We start from the raw sequence: 20364 nt of genomic DNA on the forward strand, positions 1-20364 counted from the left end.
GGTACTGAGCGTCCAAGGTGAAGCGGGATTCCTTGCAGACAGGGCAAACGCGGGTCGATGTAGTGCGACGCGTCGCTGGCGATGCGTCGAAAGAAGCGGCAGAAGGGAGCCAGGTGGTAGTAGGAGCGGAGAGGAACACAGGGAGACGCCGTGGACTCAGGTCAGCAGCCCGAAGAACTTGGCAGTAAAAGGAAAAACCGTGGCCAGGTCTCTTCTATGGCGTCACGAAACGCCGGAGATTTCAAGTAAGCTATCCAAGAGTGCCTTTTGGCAGCACGGACCCTCAGTCCACCGGCTGCCACCTCCACACTTGCAAAGAACGCAGTAGGCTTACGTCGGTGATCCAAGGGAGGTCCACGGCAGCACGGACCCACCCTCCGACAGCTGCCACCTCCACGCTTGAATGACGCGACCTCCGCTGCGCTGTTTCCCTTCACACCTCGGTTTTCTGACACGTCAGCTCTCCGCTTCTCGTGCTCGCCACGCTCTTAGTCGCCGTCGCCTCGCACCCACCCTTCGCACACGCGCACGCGCAGCGCTCTGCACGCGTTCACAAATCATCCGAGGTTCTTTTGTACCCCTCACACTGACTACACCCACTTCAGGACAAAAGCCCCTCCGATGTCTCTCCAATTAACCCTTTCCTTTGCCAGCTGCGCCCATCCTATTCCTGCAAAGTTCTTAATCTTATTCGCCCACCTATTCTTCTGCCGCCCCCTGCTACGCTTGCCTTCTCTTGGAATACACTCCGTTACATGTGATGTCAGCGATTTCCGTGATTTCAGTGGGCGGCCATTATTTGGGGACCGTTTCATTTTCGCAGTGTTTGTTCAGAAACCTGGCACTCTGTTCTTGTTGTTTCTGAAGCGAAACCTTCGCTGCACTAGGTAAAGCGCAGTCAAGTGTAGCTATAGTCCTTACCATATGTCGTCCACCATGGTTTCGCAACACTTGACCTTTGACATTTCGATTCGCCGGTAGAGGGCGGTAGAATAGGCCGCGGCGTTCATTAGGTGACCATCCTCTCGCGATTAAACATTAAACTGCCACCTTCCAGGTTGGCAGGGTGGGCGCGCTGCCTATCGAGGGTGCAGGACACGCTCAACGTTAAAAAGACCGAAACGCGTCTACTTGCCCGATACACCACAGCTTTCGCTCTGTAACCTGGTTCAGCAGTGGTTAAAGCGCAGCTAGCTTTTTTCCAGGTTTGTAGCCTAACTGCGACCGTACGGCACTAGCGGTTAGCCAAGCAAGGGAGTAGCAACGCCGGTGTGCTACCGTATTGGCAGTGATAGTGGCACGCCTGAGCAAAAACTTTAATTTGAACTCCTATTTTAAAATAACGTGCATCGACGTCTCTAAACGCGTTTTCGTATTTCGCTCAAATTTGTATACCCAAGAGTTACACACGGCATCCACAAAAAAGAAATGCTCCAAATTAGGCGTAGTCAAGGTACGCGAAATGTCCCGGTTTTCGGTAGTTATGCGGCACTATTTCGCCGGTGATTTCAGAGTAGCTGTACACAAAGAATTCACTCTCAGGAAAATAGGAAGGTACATAAAGCCAAGAGTTTTCACAAACTACGAAAAAAAACTAGTAAGTACTATGTCCCTGCGCTATTTAACGAACTTATTGACGACGTCTGCAATAATGAACAAAGATAAGCACTCGTGCTGAGCGACAATGCAAGAATGACATTTTTTATGGCTTTGCATGTATGAACAGTTCTTCTTTGTATAACTCATGAATCTTGCCATCTAAGGTGTGCTTATCATGTACTACTGGCATTTTTCCTTTTGTTCACATTTTCTTTTTTTCATGACGAGCAGGACAGAAGCCTGCTATCTGATCATTGCTTTGCATAACAAGGAGGAGGGGGAGGAAAGGTAGGGGGGTTAACCAGACGAATAGCCGGTTTTCTACCCTGCACAGGAAAGGGGTGAGGGGAGAAAAAGATGAAGGAGAAAATACAGTTGCGGAAAATAAGTCACTGTGTAAAGTCACAGAATTCAGTAAAGTCACAATCTATCATGCAGGCCAGAACTCTTCAAAAAGCGGAGCAGTGCCTTGGAGGCCTTCACCGCCGACGACCGCAGCGGCCAGTGGCCGAGAAACTTCGTTTCCGTCAGTGGGCGCAGGTCGAGGTGCTCCAGTGCACGGCAGAGAGACTGTCTTTCGGCGCTGTAGGCAGGGCATTCACAAAGAATGTGGACTATAGTCTCATCACACCCGCAGATGGCACATGAAGGGCTGTCAGCCATACCTATTAAAAAGGAGTAGAGCTTGGTGATAGCTACACCCTGCCACGGGCGACACAACAAAGTTGATTCACGTCGTGGTAGGCCGGATGGTAGCCGAAGCTTCAGATCTGGGTCTAAGGTTTTTAAACGCAAATGCGAGAATTGGCCTGAATTCCACGCGGCAAGCGTGATGTCCCGTGAAAGTGGTCTAAGCCTACCCGCTGCGTCAGTTCTCGAGATGGGGATGGGCACACAATCACCTTCATGGTGAGCAGTTCACGCGGCCTCGTCCGCGCAATGGTTGCCTGCGATGCCTCTGTGTCCTGGCAGTCATTGGTAAACAATATCATGCCCTTTTTTGATGGCTGTGTGGCGGAGCTCTCGGATTTCGGCGACAAGTTGTTCATGGGATCTATGACGAAGAGCAGATTGTAACGCTTGGAGGGAAGCCCTTGAATCAGTGAAAACAGACCATTGCTGGTGTGTTTCTTCATTGATATGCTCAATGGCGACACGAATAGCAGTAAGTTATACACCAGTCGCTGAAGACCGGTGTGATGGTTTCGCTTTCTTAACTATGTTCCTTACGGGGATGACTACGGAGCCCGAGTGACTGGAAGGGATCGCTGAGCCATCGGTGTATACGTGTGGTCGGTGCCCGTGTTTCTCATGCAAATATTCTAGAGCGGTCTGTTTTTGTTCTTTCGTCGATAAATCAGCCTTCTTTTTGATGCCAGGTATGGAAAAACCACACGAGGTTGGTGCAGACTCCATAATGGAGAAGACGGCCTAGAGGCTGGCGTGAATTGGGTTGGTAGCAAATCGCGATGGGCATCAATAATTTTCGCAAAAGATGTACTCGGCCAGTTAGCAGGGAGACTGGCAAGATTGTGTGCCTGAATCCGAGAGAGGTGACAAATATGCGCCCTCAAGGCTTCGATTGTGACACAGGCAGTCACTGGATTCTCCTGAGCGATGAGTACTGTTGCGGCTGTAGACGCGCATTTTGGCAGTCCTAGGCACTTCCGCAGAGCTTGAGCCTGAACACTTTGCAGACATCGTATGTTCATTTTCCTCGTTTCCGAGTGCAGGGATACTGTACCGAAGGAATCCTATGAATAATGCGGTGTACAGCTGGAGCATCGACTGCACTGATGCACCCCACGACTTTCCTCCGAGAAAGGAGAGAGCGTGAACGATCGATGTCAGTCGCCTTTTAATGCACGAGACATGTGGGTTCCATGTTAGATTACGATCGATGATTACTCCGAGGAAGCGCTGGCTTCTTTTGTAGGGTATTGTTGACCCATTTATGCGTACAGAGTAATGGGATATGCTCTTGCGTGTAAAGGCAACAACTGAACATTTTTCAGTAGAAATCTTCAGGCCTTGCAGGCGGAGGTAGGCTGCAAGAATGCTTGCCGCCTTTTGAAGCCTTGCTCGAACTTGTGGTCGCGTAACTCCTGATGCGTGATGCAGCGATGGCGTAGAGGTAGAACATCCGCCTCGCGTGCAAGAGGACCGGGGTTCAAATCCTGGTGCCGCGCAATTCTCCACCGGGTTTAAAAAAAAAAATCCGCGTGTCGATGGAATTGCATAACCAGGCCTGGAGTGCGGCCTTATCTCGGTGACCAGAACCGACAACGCACTCTCTCACCAGAGCAGGATTTGGCCACCCTGGTGTAGTACTTGGCCACAACCTTCTATGATCAAACCAATTAACCCTCGGCCCTCAGTCCCCAGCGGCTGCAGAGCAACTGACCACGGCGGCGGTCAGACCTGTGACGCAGCGGAGGGTGCTAAGAATCTCTGGCTCCGGACAGGCCGCCATTGGAATCTGAACCTGGCAACGTTTAACGCTAGAACCTTAGCTAGTGAGGCTAGCCTAGCAGTGCTGTTCGAGGAACTAGCGGGAATTAAATGGGATGTGATAGGGCTTAGCGGAGTTAGGAGGAACGGTGAGGCGTATACAGTACTAAAGGACGGACACATACTGTGCTATCGCGGGTTAGAGGGTAGACGAGAACTAGGTGTGGGTTTCCTCATTAATAAGGATATAGCTGGCAACGTAGAGGAGTTCTACAGTATTAACGAGAGGGTAGCAGCTATTGTAATTAGGCTGGATAGGAGGTACAAGCTGAAAGTGGTGCAGGCCTACGCACCCACATCCAGCCATGATGACCAGACCGTTGAAAGCTTCTATGAGGACGTAGAATCAGCAATGAATAGAGTAAAATCGCAGTACACTGTACTGATGGGCGACTTCAATGCGAAGGTGGGCAAGAAGCAGGCTGACGACCACGCGGTAGGTGACTATGGGATAGGCTCTAGAAATAGCAGGGGAGAGCTATTAGTCGAATTCGCGGATAGAAATAATTTACGGATCATGAATACCTTCTTCCGCAAACGAGAAAACAGGAAGTGGACCTGGAAGAGCCCCAATGGTGAGATTAAAAATGAAATAGACTTCATACTATGCGCTAAACCTGGCATCATTCAGGATGTGGCCGTCCTCGGAAGGGTGCGTTGCAGCGACCATAGAATGGTAAGGTCTAGAATTAGCCTAGACTTGAAGAGGGAACGGAAGAAGCTAGCGAAGAAGAAGACCATTAACGAGTTAGCCGTAAGAGGGAAAGCACAGGAGTTTAGGATAGCGCTGAAAAACAGATACTCGGCTTTAACTGAGGAAGATGATCTTGATGTTCATTCAATGCACGATAACCTGACATCAATAATTACGGAGTGCGCAGTAGAAGTAGGCGGTAGGACAGTTCGAAAAGATACCGGGAAGCTATCTCAGGTGACGAAAGATCTGATTAAGAAGCGCCAAAACATGAAGGCATCTAACACTACCGATAGAATAGAACTAACGGAGCTATCAAAGTTAATAAATAAGCGCAAGGTAGCCGACATAAGGAAGTTTAATATGGAGAGAATTGAGCATGCTCTAAAGAACGGAGGTAGCCTAAAAACAGTGAAGAGGAAACTAGGCATAGGTAAAAACCAGATGTATGCATTAAGAGACAAGCAGGGCAATGTCATTAGCAATATGGATAAGATAGTTAACGTAGCCGAAGAGTTCTGCACAGACCTGTACAGTAGCCAATGTAATCAGAACGCTAATGAGAAAGACAGCAGTGCACAGCAATGCGTCATCCCGCCAGTAACGAAAGATGAAGTAAAGAAAGCCTTAAAAGCAATGAAAAGGGGAAAAGCAGCTGGGGAGGATCAGGTAACAGCAGATCTGTTGAAGGGTGGAGGGGACATCGTGCTAGAAAAACTAGCCACCCTGTATACGCAATGCCTTATGACCTCGACTGTACCAGAAGCTTGGAAGAATGCAAACATTATCTTAATTCATAAGAAGGGAGACGCCAAGGACTTGAAAAATTACAGGCCGATCAGCTTACTATCCGTTGCCTACAAAGTATTTACTAAGGTAATCGCTAATAGAGTCAGGGCAACGTTAGACTTTAATCAACCAAATGATCAGGCAGGCTTTCGTAAAGGATATTCTACAATAGATCATATTCACACCATCAATCAGGTGATAGAGAAATGCGCAGAATATAACCAACCTCTATATATAGCTTTCATTGATTACGAGAAAGCATTCGACTCAGTGGAAACCTCAGCAGTCATACAGGCATTGCGTAATCAGGGGGTAGAGGAGCCTTATGTCAAAATACTGGAAGATATATATAGCAACTGCACAGCTACTATAGTCCTCCATAAAGTCAGCAATAAAATTCCAATAAGGAAGGGCGTCAGGCAAGGAGACACGATCTCGCCAATGCTGTTCACCGCATGTTTGCAGGAGGTACTTCGAGGCCTGAATTGGGAACAGTTGGGAATAAGAATAAATGGAGAATACCTAAATAATCTGAGATTTGCTGATGACATTGCCTTGCTGAGTCACTCAGGAGGTGAACTGCAAATCATGATCAACGAGTTAGACAGGCAGAGCAGATCGATGGGTGTAAAAATTAACATGCAGAAAACCAAGGTAATGTTCAACAGCCTAGCAAGGGAACAACAGTTCACAATTGGCAGCGAGAGCCTAGAAATTGTGCCGGAATACGTCTACTTAGGGCAAGTAGTGACAGCTGATCCGGATCATGAGAGGGAGATAACTAGAAGGATAAGAATGGGGTGGAGCGCATATGGCAAATTCTCGCAGATCATGAGTGGCAGTTTACCAATTTCCCTCAAGAGGAAAGTGTACAACAGCATAATCTTACCGGTACTCACCTATGGGGCAGAAACGTGGAGGCTAACGAAAAGAGTTCAGCTTAAGTTAAGGACAACGCAGCGAGCCATGGAAAGAAAAATGATAGGTGTAACGTTAAGAGATCGGAAGCGGGCAGAGTGGGTGAGGGAACAAACACGGGTTAATGACATCCTAGTCGAAATCAAGAGAAAGAAATGGGCTTGGGCAGGGCATGTAATGCGAAGGCAAGATAACCGCTGGTCTTTAAGGGTAACGGAGTGGGTTCCAAGAGAAAGTAAGCGTAGCAGGGGGCGGCAGAAGGTTAGATGGGCGGATGAGATTAAGAAGTTTGCAGGCAAAGGGTGGATGCAGCTGGCAAAGGATAGGGTTAATTGGAGAGACATGGGAGAGGCCTTTGCCCTGCAGTGGGTGTAGTAGGGCTGATGATGATGATGATGATGATGAACTCCTGATGCCGAGATACAAATATCGTCTGCATAAACTGGGACACTCGCCGACTGTGATAGTACATTGTCAAGGCCGACAAGCGCAAGATTGAAAAGCATTGGGCTGAGTATTCCGCCTTGTGGGACCCCACGGGAAGTTTAATATGAAGATGTTGCTCCGTCCTCAGTCTGCATCAGTAGTGATCGGTTGGATAGATAACTGCGTATCCAGCAGAATATGCGACCACAAAGTTCTGCAGCTTCCAGAGAGTCCAAAATAGCTTGATGGATGACGTTATTATACGACCCTTTAACATCCAGAAACAACGCCGCGGTGAAGCGCTTCAGATGCTTCTGATGTTGAACTGATGACACCAGGTCAATCACGCTATCAATAGAAGAACGTCCCTCCGAAACCCGGACATTACATCTGGGTGTATTTGATAGCGCTCCAAATACCACTCAATTCGCGTAAGTACAATCCTTTTCATAAGTTTTCCCACGCAACTAGCGAATGCGATTGGGGCGGTACGATGCTAGGTCAAGCGGCGATATTCCAGGTTTAAGGACTGGAACCAGACGACTTGATTTCCGCACGTTCGGAACTGTACCGGCACACCATGATGAGTGGAAGTGGTCTGTAAGAACACGTCGAGCCTCCTGACCAAGGTTTGCAAGTGCAGGGTATGTTACTCTATCGGGTCCCGGCGTTAAAGACCGTCTGCAACCGGCCATGGCGGTGTCTTGTTCTTCCATGGATAAAAGGAGGTCCATTCGTGAATCCCTAGATCTCGGCACTTCGCAGCAATTCAGAGTTGTGGATTGGTTCCTGGGACCTGCTATTATTGCGCAAAAATCTTCACCAATCTCCATTTCGTTACCTCATTGCTGAAGTGCGAGAGACTTGAATGGTTGGAGCTTCTGAGATGTTCGCAAACCAAGCACCACATTCCAGATACGTGAGAGAGGCTTTCGAGGATCCAGTGATTCACAGAATTCTTTCCAATGGTAAGCCTGCAAGATTTGAATTCGGCTCTGAGTTTTGTTCTGTGTGCGCCTTGCATCCCTCACGTTGTGCAGCGACTTTGTGCGCCTGTATCACCTCTCTGCTCTTCGTCGAAGTGATCAGAGGCGTGCAGCTCCACATCGAAGTCTGTGAACTTTGACATTAGAGTGAAGAAGCATCTCGTGTGTTTCATAACCTCCTTGATGCGCTCTTCAATGCATGTCGTAATGTCTCCTCTGTAGACATCTTCCATAAAGGTATTAAACATAGACCAGTATATTCGTTGCAAACGCTTGGCAGATCTGCATCGAGTGAGACCAAGAACAATAATATATGTGGGGATGTGGTCGCTTCCAGGCGTTTCTACGTCGGCAAACCACCAGACACGTCTCGCAAGCCACCGAGACACAAACGCCAAGTCCAGACAACTGTTGTAAGACAGCCCGCGGATGTACGTTAGAGAACCGTCGTTAAGGCATTGTAGGTCATGGTCAAATGTGAAAGAGACAAGACTTCTTCCCTTCGAATTCATCCGGATGCCTCCCCACATGGCGTGATGCGCATTAATGCCACCAGTGACGATCCAAGGCCCGGATGTTACAGCCAACAAGTCCCTCACTCTGTCGGAGTCAAACCTTGTTGGAGATAAGTACGCGCCCACAACCGTAAACGTCAGGGTACCCCTTTTTACCGTTAAACAGACGTACTGGTTATAGTTGTGAGGGGGAACTGTATGGTGCACATAAGTAAGCTCCTTCGAATGTAGAGGATGACCTTGCTATTATTTCCCTTGTGCGTGGAGGATGCAAACGCTTGATAGCCAGGAATTCGGATAGAATTTGGTAAATTGAGCTCACAAATCACAAGGATTAGAAATCTGTGTTTATAGACTTATTCGCGAATGTCCTAAATGCGGAAATTGAGTCCACGGGCATTCCACTGGAAAATGGATGTTTCTTAGACTTGGCTTCCAAGTGGTAACGCTTCGAAAGCCATTGTGTCTGCTACTGGAAAGTTGAGAGGACTGGATTTAGCGCGTCCAGTACCTGCAATGCATTTCGTGTTGCTGGTGAGTGAAAGCTAGACAGCATCACACGCATGGAATTCATAACGGACCTCAAGATGGCTAGCACTTGCACTTCCTCACCTAGGGCTGGATCTCTGCCTTAGGCTCGCTAAGCTGTAGGCGTAGGACAGTGGGGGCGTGGAGCCTGCTCAGACATCAAGGTCCACCAACTGCTGCTAGGTCAGCCAACAAGCGCTATGTGCTTAGGCTGAGCAGAACACTTATATGTACGAAGTTGTGAATAAATTGTATTGTATTCTTTTGTATTGTATTGAAATGCGGCAAGGTTGGACCCCTCACATTCAGGTTAGAAGCCAAGCGCCAAAACCAGTTGTACACCACGGAGAGAGAAAAAAAACAGCAACACAAACGTGCAACCCGCACACGAGCGGAAACAAGCAGGTCGAGCTCTGGAATTAAAACGTCAAAACACTAAAAAACAAACCCACATTCGTGGCGCATTTTCATCCCAAGGTAGCCTATAATTTGAGTTTAATCTTCATATAGCGCGTGCTTATTCCTTCTCGATACAAATTTGCATTTCTAAAACCGCTAAAAAGTGAGCATGCCTCCCAGAGCAACCTGAGTGCTACTTTATCTCTGAATCGCTTACAAAGGCCTAATATAAGCGGTTACTTAATGAGAACACTCGTCTGGTAGTGGCGTGCCAAGCGCCAAGTTATTCTAATTAGCACGAAATACAGTTTACGGTATTTGTAATGCTTACCTGGTAGTAATCACGATCTGCCTTTAATAATCGCACTGCCAGCGAAAAAAAGGTATTGTTTGCGAGATATATGTTAAGGTTTGGATATGTAGGATAGCCTGAGTGTGTGGCAATATTGTAACTTCTCGGATAACCTTGATTTATTTCGGTGTCTGCCTCCCCGTCGTTGAGCGTTAATCCCATGTAGAATCTGAAAAAGAGAAAAAGGCTCAGACTAGTAGCTTCAGGTCACACAAATGTGTGCACGATCGCACCGTCCCGTCCTCGAATGGTGTCATTTTTACATTGTACATCGCTTCGTTGTATATTAAAGCGCACTTGCTTCCCTTCGGAAAATATTGGGAACGTCACTGTTCCTACATAAGTGATCTCCTAGACAAGTTCTACATGGTTCTATATAAGGCTCTACACAAGCGGTCCTTAAAGCCAAAAAGGCGCTCAAATTTATTGAAAAAATACACCAGGATTAGGCATATTACCAGTGATAAATTCTCCAAAAGCAGCTCGATTTAGCCTCAAAGACTACTTTCATGCTTTCATCGTAACGAACGTTGTAACTAAAGGTGAGAATTGACATACAGGAAAGATTTTTTTAGCACAATTGTATGGTTTTTATGCGGCCTCTAAACTTGACCACAGAACAGAACACAAACTAAGCAGAGAGAGAAAGCTTTATTGTCAGGAAGGCTGTGATCTTCTTGCGTTTTTTCAGCCGCTCTAGGTAGCCGGCACTTTAACTGGGTCGGCGACCTCCTGCGCTCTTGCCGTGGCCCGGAACTGAACGTCGGGGTCCGGGCTGGCGAGAACACCTTCCCATTTTTCAAGCGTGGGAGATATGACTAGGATGCCTGATGCGGATCCTCCGATTAATTCAAAGCACTTCTTGTGCGTTCAATACACAAAAATAAAATGCTACTACTATCTAAAAGAGTTTGCCACTAAAAGAAGCCGTAGTGTTAGCTTAGATTAAGTTAATATATAATTTATTGGAGTTGAGTGCATGTAATAATAAAGAAACTTGGTTCTCGCAGCAGCGTACAGATATATTGCAGTTTCCTATTTATTCCTACTGTAGGAGCAGCAGAGAAGAGCTGCTGCTGTTCTCTGCTTCTCCTGGTGGTTCCGGCTTCCTCATCTTCGGTGAGGCCGTTCAACGTTGGGGGGGTTTTGGCCGTTGCTTAGATTAGGACGCAGTTCATATGAACCTTAGGATCTATTTTGCTGTGAGATGTCTTTGACCTTCATATGTGGATGGTTGGAATTGACAGCTTGGCTTGCCAGCTTGCCAGCCCAAAGCCAGCCACATGAATCCTTCCAAAAAATGGCATTGATGCAATTCCCGTGGCACTCGTCCGGATTGGTCAGGGTGGGATCCAAATGAAAGCCCCAAAACTAATGTGTGCTGGTACCACCGTATTTTCTGCAGCTCTGCCCGCAAGTTCGCACACCAGTGCTCCTGGTCGGGAAACACTGCGACCGACCACTGACGGCCGCAAGTGGTTCTGGTGGACGGACATGCCGCTTCTTTTAGGTCTCGTACAAGGTTACTGCCACTCGTTTCCTGGTCCACACGAGAGCACAAGTGAGCGTAATAGCCGCCTCTTGGGCAGATCGCCGTCGGCGCGAACAGGCCTCCCCGCTTCAAGCCATCAACAACTCCCCCATTCGCACGTACGCCAAACGGTCCCTGAAGATTAACCTCGGATTGCACCGCACGTTTCGCCGGATCTTCTTTATCGCTGACGTCTCGCAAGCTTTTCTCGGCGCGGACTTCCTCAGTTTCTTCAACCTAGACATCGACATGCAAGCTCATCGCCTCATAGACCTTAGCACGCACCTCTTCGTCAACGGCGTACTCTCCACCACTGCGGCGACAGGCCTTCGCGCTCTCCTACCTGTTACGCCGCATGCGAAAGTTCTGGCTAATTTTCCCAACCTCACAAAGCCGCATACCACCACAGAGTCACCGGTGAAGCACTCGATCACTCACTACATCATGATTTCAGGACCTCCGGTGTTTGCTCGCACTCGCCGTTTGCCGGGAGAGCGCCTCGCTATCGCTCACCGTGAGTTCCAACACATGCTTGAACTCGGCATAGTGCGCCCTTCTTCCAGCAACTCGGCATCACCACTTCACATGGTGCCAAAGCAAGATCCGGTTGACTGAAGACCATGTGGAGATTGCCGCGCCCTCAAAGCTTACACTTTACAAGACCGCTATCGACTTCCTCACATGCAGGACTGCACATCAAATCTGGCTTGGTGCACGATCTCTAAAATTGTCTTAGTGAAGGCTTATCATCAAATTCCTGTGGAGTGCACTGATATTCCGAAGACGGCCATTACCTTAGCGTTCGGCCTCTTTGAGTACGTGCGGATGCCTTTCTGCTTGCACAACGCCGCACAGACTTTTCAGCGCGCTATCAACGAGGTTACGCGAGGCCTCGACTTCGTGTTCGCTTACATCGATGATCTCCTCGTAGCAAGTTCATCGGATACTGAGCATGAAGCTCATCTGCGCACCCTCTTCCACCGACTGCATGAATATGGGCTCGTCATCAACCCGAACAAGTGCCTCTTTGCCGTAGCTACAGTAGAGCTCCTCGGCCACCTTGTCACTCCACAGGGCATTCGGTCTCTCGACAGCAAAGTCAAAGCCATTCAAGATTATCTGGTCCCCACGCCACTCAAAGAGCTCAGAGAATTCTTGGGCCTCCTGGACTTTCATCGCCGCTTTCTCCCGAAGTGCGCCCCTTTCCTGAAGCCTCTGACTGATCTTTTGGCTCCGAAAAAAGATTCTCCTGCGCCAATTGAGTGGACTGAAGACGCTGCCGCTACATTTGCTGCTGCCAAGAAGGCGCTCGCTGAAGCCACTTTGCTCATATATCCAGTTCCTGATGCTCCACTACGCCTCGTCACCGACGCCTCGAGCATTGCCGTCGGCGCAATTCTCGAGCAGTACGTCTCTAATTCGCAGCCCCTCCGTTTTTTCTCCCTAAGGCTGAAGGAACCTGAGACTACACCCGGTCGAGAATTCCTTGCTGTGCACCTCGCCATCAAGCACTTTCGCTACTTCCTGGAGGGCCGGCACTTTCACGCCATCACGGACTATAAGCCCTTGACGTTTGCCTTCCAAATGAGCCACAGCACCTACACTGCACGTGAGATCCGCCAACTGTGTTTTATCTTCGAGTTTGCAATGTATCTCCGTCATATCGATGGCCCGAAGAATACTGCTGCTGATGCGCTTTCTCGTGTTAGGGCCATGGCGCCTGAATCGCCAGTGGACATGGATGAGCTAGCGGCTGCACAGCGCAATGATCCAGAGCTGCATCGTCTTCACTCCTCATCTACGTCCCTGTCCTTCGCCGTATGTCCACTGCCGTTTCCCTCCCAGTTCATTACGTGCAAGACATCCACTGGCGTCTCGCGCTCCTACATACATTTGGCTTTCCGTAGCACCATTTTTGCAAAACTGCACCGCCTGAGCCACCCTGGTATTCGTGCTACGCAGAAGCCGATCACATCTCGTTTCCTTTGGCCAAGCATCAATGCCGACGTCCGCCACTGGGCATAAACCTGCCTTCCCTGCTAGCGCGTCAAAGTTCACCGGCATACCGTCACGCCTGCCTCTCCTTTTCGGCCGCTTTGGCACGGTTTTCCCACGTTCACATAGACCTTGCTGGACCACTCCCGTGACCTTTTATCTGCTCACCTGTGTGGACCGTTTCACCCGCTGGCCCGAGGCGTTTCCCATTGCGGACACTACAGCCGAGACCGTTGCTTCGGCCTTCATGGCCGGCTCGGTCTCTCGTTTCGGCCGCCCGTCTGTCGTCACCACCGACCGCGGTCCCCAGTTTCAATCTGCCCTGTTTACTGCTCTTGCCAATATTCTGGGCGTTCGCCACATCCATAAGACCGCCTACCATCCTTCGGCTAAAGGCATGTTGGAACGACTGCATCGAAAACTGAAGGCTTCCCCCACACTTACCAGGCAAGGTAACGCTGGTCTTACCGCCTTCCCCTCGTCCTCTTGGGCATTCGCTCAGCACTGAAGGATGACCTCAGCAGCTCTTCTGCTGAGCTAGTCTACTGCGTTCCCCTGCGTCTACCTGAAGAATTCTCTCTTTTCTCCCCTCCGTTAATCCATGATGCTTCCACCTACATCCGAGGCCTGGGCAACACATTTCGCCACATTACTCCTGTCACCCCTGCAGCCTGTCACCCTCAGTCCGTGTTCGTCAACCAGGACCTGGCCTCCTGCACCCATGTCTTCATCCGCCGTGACCACGTCCGTCCACCCCTCACGCCGGCCTACGATGGACCGTTCCGAGTCCTCCATCGTGCGCAGAAGACCTTCACGTTAGACGTCAACAGCCTTGAAGACGCCGTGGCTGCTGACCGCCTCAAACCAGCCTATATTGTCACTCTTCTGCCCGTCGCCTCTGCACTCGCTCTCGCTTCCACCCAGTAGTCATTGTGGGCAGCTTCCGAGCACATCCCGGGGCGAATCCTGTGGCTACGCTCTAAGGGGGGAACCCTGTAGCGCCCCTCGCGCCGCGCTCGGCTCGCAGGGCATGCGGTACGGCGCCGGACAAGAAAGAGGAAGTTGGGCTAGGGCGCCGCAACGCGAGGAGCGCAAGTAAACAGTTCGAACCTGAACGCTGTCGGAGCTGGTTCTTCCTCGCTTTAGCTCCGACAGGCTATTTGCCTACACCTCCAAGTGGAAGTTGGTGGTTTTCCAGGTTTCATGAAAGGTACTATGACGGCTGTTTTCCACGCCTTAGGCATTTGTCTTTCTATGAATATGTTGTTAAAAAAATTTCAAGAGTGCCTCTATGCCAGGCTGAAGAAGATGGGCAAGCATTTCATAGTTTATCTGATCGCGTTCTGGTGCGGTTTTTTCCGGCAGACAGTACTTTATTTCTTGGAGAGTAATTAAATTGTATTGTTCCTTTCCCCCTCCACTTTTTGGAAGTTTTTGTTTTTCGGCTATATTTTTGTCTTTCAGAAATGAATGCTTATAGTGAACGAACTTGAAACTGCAGCGAAGTGCTCCTCAAAATGTGTGCCTGTTCCCTTATGCTTGTTTGCGTGCCAGGTGTTGTCAGAAGAGGAACTGTGAACGGTCAGGAGTTGCCATTTAATTATAGAAAACCTGCTCCCACATTTTTTTTATGTGACGACTTTTTAAAGATGAAACAGAACTCTGCCAAGAGCTCGGCACTGCGAAGGGCGTACCGAGCTCTCGCTTTTGCCTTTTTAAAATGTGCGAGGTTCTCTTTGGTTGGGTACCAGCGAAATTTGCTCAAGCTCTATTTTGCAGTTTTTTGCTTCCTGGCATTCTTTTCTCCACCACAGTTTATGTTTTTGCCCCTGTTTGTTTATTCATTTGTTTGTTTAAGTGTTCGTTTATTTATTTTGTAAGGTGGGGATTTATTGAAAAGAGCTGGGAGAACGGGAGCAGCGGCGAGAACTGTCCTGAGGCAGCCAGCTCGGGTAGAGACACTCGTGTTGATAGCAATGCGGCTGACGCGCATTACCCAGAGCGTAAATCGAGGGATGAAAAGCACTCTGCCCCTTGCAAGCAGTCCAGAGCGTCGTCTATGCGTGGAATAGGATAGACATCCTTGCGCGTTATCTTATTAAGGCGGTGGTAATCGAAACAGAAGCGTATGGGACCATCTTTTTCACAAGGGCAACAGGCGATGCCCAAGGGCTACTTGAGGGCTGAATGACGCCGTTTTGAAGCATTTGGTCGACTTGCTCTGTAATAGTCTGGCGCTCGGTTGGAGACACACGATAGAGGCACTGCCGCACGTGAGCACTAGTGTCGATGCGATGGGTGACTGTAAAAGTTCAGCCCAAGGAAGTTTGGTGAGCATCGAAGGAAGAGCGAAATTGATTATCGAGGGTGAGAATCTGTGTTCTTTAAGGCGGTGGAAGGTCGGCGCCGATGGAGCGCAAGAACAATTCGGTAGAAGAGGGATCTGGTCTACAGGCAGGAGGGCTGAGAGCGTTCATGGCAAGGAGTGGTGTATCACCCGTCTCCTTCCGGATGAGCAGAGATGCGATGGGCTGCACAGCTGGATGTGCTTAGCGCTGGCCGTACGCAGCGATAGTCCACCAATCGGCGTCTTTACCTTCTTCAACGGACAAAACTTTTCGTCCATAACAGAGGTCGCAGCACCGGCGTCCACAAGGGCCAAAAGAGAAATGCCCTCTACAGAAATTTCGATAAGATTAACAGGGGATATGCGACGGCTTGGAAAGTTCGACGGAGACGCAGTTCTCACCTCAGGAACTGCGGCACCTAGCTTTCTTTCTGAATGATATTGGGGCGACCTCGCATAGGAGAACTGGAGCGGCGCCTCGGTGAAGCGGAACTGCATCTAGAAAGGGCCGCACGGTCAGGAGAAAAAGGACGACTTGACGGCGGATCAGCAGGCCCGTAGTACTGAATATTGGAAGGCCAGTACGCGGGAGCTGGAGGAGGTGGCGCGTAGACTGGGAGGTGACGACGGCAAAGCCGTACCACATGACCAGGCAAGCCGCAGTTGTAGCAGATAGGCCGGTTGTCGATGGTGCGCCGGTAATTGCTGACTCGCGGAGCCGGCCGAACAGAAGGAGCCACCTCTCACGCAGGTATTGGATTCAAATAATACGTAGGCGGTCGAGGACTGGCGACGACGTCTGCATATGTCAGGGGAGTGGCGACAGGTGTAAGAGCAACGGCAACCTGCTCTTGGATGGCATGTCGAAGAACCGGAGACAAATATCAAGCTCGCTGTGTCGGGCTCGGCAGAAGAGCGAGCTGACGCGCCACCTCATCCCGAGTAATGTCTTTGATTCGTTGCAGCAGCGATGAGGTGTCAGGCGCTGGCGTCAGTCCAGCAACCGGCTCAACCTGTCAGGGGTGCTGTCGAGTCAGGAGCCTATGCTTACCAGCTCCTCGAAGCTTTGAGAGAGGGTGACCACTTCAGCAACTGTACGCAAGTTGTGCGCTAAAATCATCTGAGAGGCGTCGTCGTCCACACCATTCAAAATGTGTTTAATCTTGTCCGCTTCTGACATGTTTTGGTTGACACGCTTGCATGGGTCAAGGACATCTGTGCAACTGGCGAAGCTTTCGTCGGCCTGCTGAAACCTTTCCTGCAAGCATTGTTTGGCGCAGAGTTTCCGGACAGCAGGACGACCAAACACTTCGGAGAAGGTTGTCTTGAAAGCAGACCAAGTTCGGATAACCACATCGCAGTTATGATACCACAGGTTAGCCACGCCAGTGTGATAAAAAATTACGCTATTTAGTTTTGTCGCATCGTCCCATTTCTTGTAAAGGCTCACCCTCTCGTAAGACGTGAGCAAATCTTCGACATCTTGCTCATTGGTCCCACTTAAGATAGCCGGGTCCCGTTGGCGAAGGGAGCCGCCGCCGCTGGGCCCACTTGCACGACTTGATGTTGAACCTCGTTAAGCATCGCAGGTGGCGGGAGAGTACGGTTGCGAAATTCCAGGGCTGTTATCCGGTACTTGCACCAAATGTAAAGCGGGGGTTTATTGAAAAAAGCTGGGAGGATGGGAGCAGCGGCAAGAACAGTCCGAGGGTAAAGTGAACTAGAAGATAGAGTGTGTCAAACGCCTATGCCGCCTAGGTGTCAAAATTGAGGCAGAAAAAGGGTAATTTCCGCTAAGATCGCTGCGAACGTTATCCTTCCCTAGGTGCTTTTTTTATAGGCGGTAGAACCCACGCGCTAGGTAGCGTAGTGGTTAGCGAACTCTGTTCACACATCGACGATTAGGGTTCGATTCCCGCTGAACGAGCTCTTTGTTTTTCTTTTTTCTTTTTAATCGCAGTTTGTTTTTGTTTAAACAAACCGTGGTATCCAGAAAAAGCCAAACGAAACCGAAACTGAAGTTTGTGCAGCGCCACCTCGCTGCTCCCGTGTACTGCACCTCGTCAGAATTTAACGGCCGGAATCTCCGTACCACCCGCAGCGCCCATTTTGAATGCGCTTTCAGAGCACACCCGGCGTTACTCTCCAAGCTCCGATCTGTGCTTTTTGCAGACGAGTAAGACAAACACGCCCTTCAAACAGTATTGGGAATTGTTTCGTTCAGCTTGACGTCTGCGAGCTGCACTGAGTGCGTCACGCAGACGTGCGCTGTCACAAATTTAGAACGACTGCCTGTGGGGAGAGTTGGTGCATGACTGAAAAAACTGCGTCGCAATTAAGACACACGGAAGAAAAAGATAACACATGCTCACACTACCAACTGTTTATTGGAAGAAAAGGGGCACGTTTATAACCGTCATTTACCATGTGCCACCGCTCTATATCTCACAACCCAGTAACACGTTATATGCAAATTACAAGGATGAAAACAAAACGCAGAAGGCTTATCTACAATTCGCTTAAAGCTCTTGCTTATGTAAAGATTGCACAAAGCACTAGGTTATAATAGAAAGACAAACCAAACAAAATCATAGCAATAGCACTGTCACTCAATCGTAGCAAAAGCAGCGTCATGCATTCGACGCAAAAGCAGTCAGAACCTTAAACGTAAAAGCAAAACAAAAACAAAATAAGATAACAAAAACAAACATAATAATAAAGGCCGCAACAACAGCCCCACGCAGGTTCGGGAGTCGGTCGCCGGAAAGGAAGAGAGAATTCTTGGCGGCCCAGGTCTTCATAAAAACATTTCAACATAGCAAATTCATTATGTTCCAGAGCTACTGCTATATCACTAATGCATGTGATCCCCTTCTTTTCAATCATAAAGGCCACATCATAATCACAGAAGTGGTATCACATGGTAATTGAGGGTTGTACATGTGCCCTTTTTCTTGCAATTACATTCCTCCCGAAACGGTAGGCAAATTTGCAATGTGGTCAAGCAAATCTGTGGCGCGGCGGCCGCCACCCCTCGCCTGCTCTTGGCACCATCACTGGCGAGGTGATTGTAGTGTGCTTTCTTTGAACTTTTGAAATAGGAAAATTGAAGCGGCTTAGCTTTAAATTTAATAAATATATTTCACTAAAAAGTTAACAAATAGCAAGTAAAAAAGTAAATTTAGTGCTCACGTAACATGTAGAAAAAGCTGCAATTACTTCTTTGCGGTTTTATTAACCTTTGCCCCTTAACCATACTAGCCTTCTTGATGAACCAGAATGCGAGCGACTGAACAAGCAACCATTTCAGTTCTGTATGCCTTCGTGACCGCAATCATAGTCTGTTTACCCAGTATCGAGTAGATTACAACGTAGTTACCTATATTTAGCAATGTGTGAGAAAATGCGAAACACAAAAATTTTGTTCCTTCGCCCTTTGAATGTGCAGTTGTGGAGTGTTGAGGGCTCAGCCGATTTAAAATAGCCTTTTTCTTGCCTACTAATGATTGCACACTGAACGTAAATAAAGATTATTTATGTACACTTTCGAGTAGGAAATAATGAACAATATCTACTTTAGCCGCGTTTTCTTCCATTTCTGCTGCACAAATATATGCACTCTCATTCTAGCCTGATGTGCGAAGGTGCACTTTTGTCTTCATTACGGCATTTTTTTCATGTTGTGAAGTTTATAACTGCGCCCATGTTTTTGAATAAAGCTATCCTTGTTGCATACGCTGCACTGCAGTTCGGTAAGGTGGCTTGATTGCACTTCTGAGTTCAGTCATATTTCCATAGTGACTAAAACAAATTGTGCCCAGTTTGTGCACCTAGCCATCCATACTTCGCGATCAGGCAGCTCGCGCATCCATCGGCTGAGATATGTTTAACCGATGGCTGTAGGACCGTTGACAACGCAACGCTCGATGCATTGTGTGCAGTGCGCCGCCGCAAAGTCTGAGCTGATCCAGTTGTTCTTTACTTTCCCTCTTTCACAAGCTGAAAGAAACCACTAGTAACCTCGCATACGAAAACTTAATTCAGTGACAGCGCACGTCTGCGTGACGCACTCAGTGCATCTCGCAGACGTAAAGCTGAACGAAACAATACCTAGCACTGTTTGAAGGGCGTGTTTGTCTTACTCATCGGCTAAAAGCACAGATCGGACCTTGGAGAGCAACGTCGGGTGTGCTCTAAACGCGCATTCAAAATTGACGCTGCGTGGCACGGAGATTCCGGCCGTTATATTCTGACACTGTGCAGAACACGGGAGCAGCGAGGCGGCGCTGCACAGACTTCAGTATCGGTTTCGGTTGGCTTTTTTTTTCTACCATGGCTTGTTTGCGCAAAAAAAAACTGCGATTTAAAATAAAAACCGAAATCAAACTGTTCGTTCAACGAGAATCGAACGCTAGCCTTCCGCGTGTGAAGCGAGTTCACTAACCACTATGCTGCGCTGCGCGCGGGTATTGCCGCCTCTGAAAAGGCACCCAGGAAAGGATAACGTTCGCAGCGATCCTAATGGGAATCGCCATTCTTTTGCCTCACTTTTCTGCTTTCGTTTGGCACAGACTATCTTTACCAAGGGCAGCTAGGTCCAGTACAGACACTCGTGGGGATAGCAATGCGGTTGACGCGCAGGGCCATCTTCGTTGTACCGAGTCATCTGCGTTGTCTTAATCTAAGTACTGTAATATCCCACTGATAAGCACAACATATAAAAAAAAAACATTCCCCTATGCACCTTGGTTTCGGTGACTGTTGGCTCCCTTCA

General features: G+C 48.9%; 1 protein-coding gene across 2 annotated transcripts in view; it reads right to left on the reverse strand.

Annotated features, from left to right (window-relative positions):
• Positions 1–20364, reverse strand: part of LOC144130119 (uncharacterized) — a 344089-nt gene that overhangs the window by 257171 nt on the left and 66554 nt on the right. For both annotated transcript variants that reach the window (XM_077664133.1, XM_077664132.1), the window contains one exon: positions 9697–9886. In XM_077664133.1, the coding sequence (XP_077520259.1) occupies positions 9697–9886 (190 nt within the window). The remainder of the gene's footprint in view (positions 1–9696; positions 9887–20364) is intronic.

This window comes from Amblyomma americanum, chromosome 4 (assembly GCF_052857255.1).
Source record: "Amblyomma americanum isolate KBUSLIRL-KWMA chromosome 4, ASM5285725v1, whole genome shotgun sequence".
In the NCBI taxonomy this organism is placed as follows: Eukaryota; Metazoa; Arthropoda; class Arachnida; order Ixodida; family Ixodidae; genus Amblyomma; species Amblyomma americanum.